Here is a 624-nt window from a genome sequence, read left to right on the forward strand (position 1 = left end):
GTGTACAGGTCCAAGTCTGTTCAGACCTGATCCCAGTGTACAGGTCCAAGTCTGTTCAGACTTCCTCTGGGGTGCATTCGCACCTGTACTGTCCCCCTGTGATTGGATCAGAGTCTCTTTGTTATCTGCTATTTAAAGGAAGTTTAGATGATGTCACAGCAGCAGACTGTGCGGTCATGTCTCTGTTCTCCATAGGAAGTGGAGCCTAAATTCCCCACCGTGGTGCCGGTACGAGACTTCGACCCAGCCAAAGACGCCGCCAGGATCGAGATGGCCGTCAAGACTAAAAGTGAGAGAGTCTTTGCACATCTCAGATTTATGTAACTGTGATCCACCTGTTCCATCACAAATCCTTCAGTGGATGTCAGCCACAAACAAAGGTTTACATCAGACCAGAGTCTGGATCACTGGTCTTCAGAGACAAACCTGAGGCTTCAGAATACAAACAACATTCATCCAACAGAGCTCTGGGTTCAGCTCAGAATACACAGTTACTTCCTGTCAAGCAAACACTACTTAAAGGTTCAGATCATTAATATCATCATGTCATCTATGAAAAGATCTAGAGGAATGAAGTCTCCTTCTGTGTGTGCTGATGTCAAAACTTCTCCTCTCTGTGTTCAT

General features: G+C 45.8%; 1 protein-coding gene across 1 annotated transcript in view; it reads left to right on the forward strand.

Moving 5' to 3' along the window:
• Window positions 1-195: 195 nt before the first annotated feature.
• LOC116378797 (annexin A2-A-like) overlaps window positions 196-624 on the forward strand; it is a gene marked incomplete at its 5' end in the record, with an annotated part of 5,895 nt that continues 5,466 nt past the window's right edge. Inside the window, one exon of the mRNA XM_031840708.1 lies at window positions 196-289. Within this exon, the coding sequence (XP_031696568.1) occupies window positions 196-289 (94 nt within the window). The remainder of the gene's footprint in view (window positions 290-624) is intronic.

This window comes from Anarrhichthys ocellatus, unplaced genomic scaffold (assembly GCF_004355925.1).
Source record: "Anarrhichthys ocellatus isolate YVR2014 unplaced genomic scaffold, GSC_Weel_1.0 scaffold3178, whole genome shotgun sequence".
Lineage (NCBI taxonomy): Eukaryota > Metazoa > Chordata > Actinopteri > Perciformes > Anarhichadidae > Anarrhichthys > Anarrhichthys ocellatus.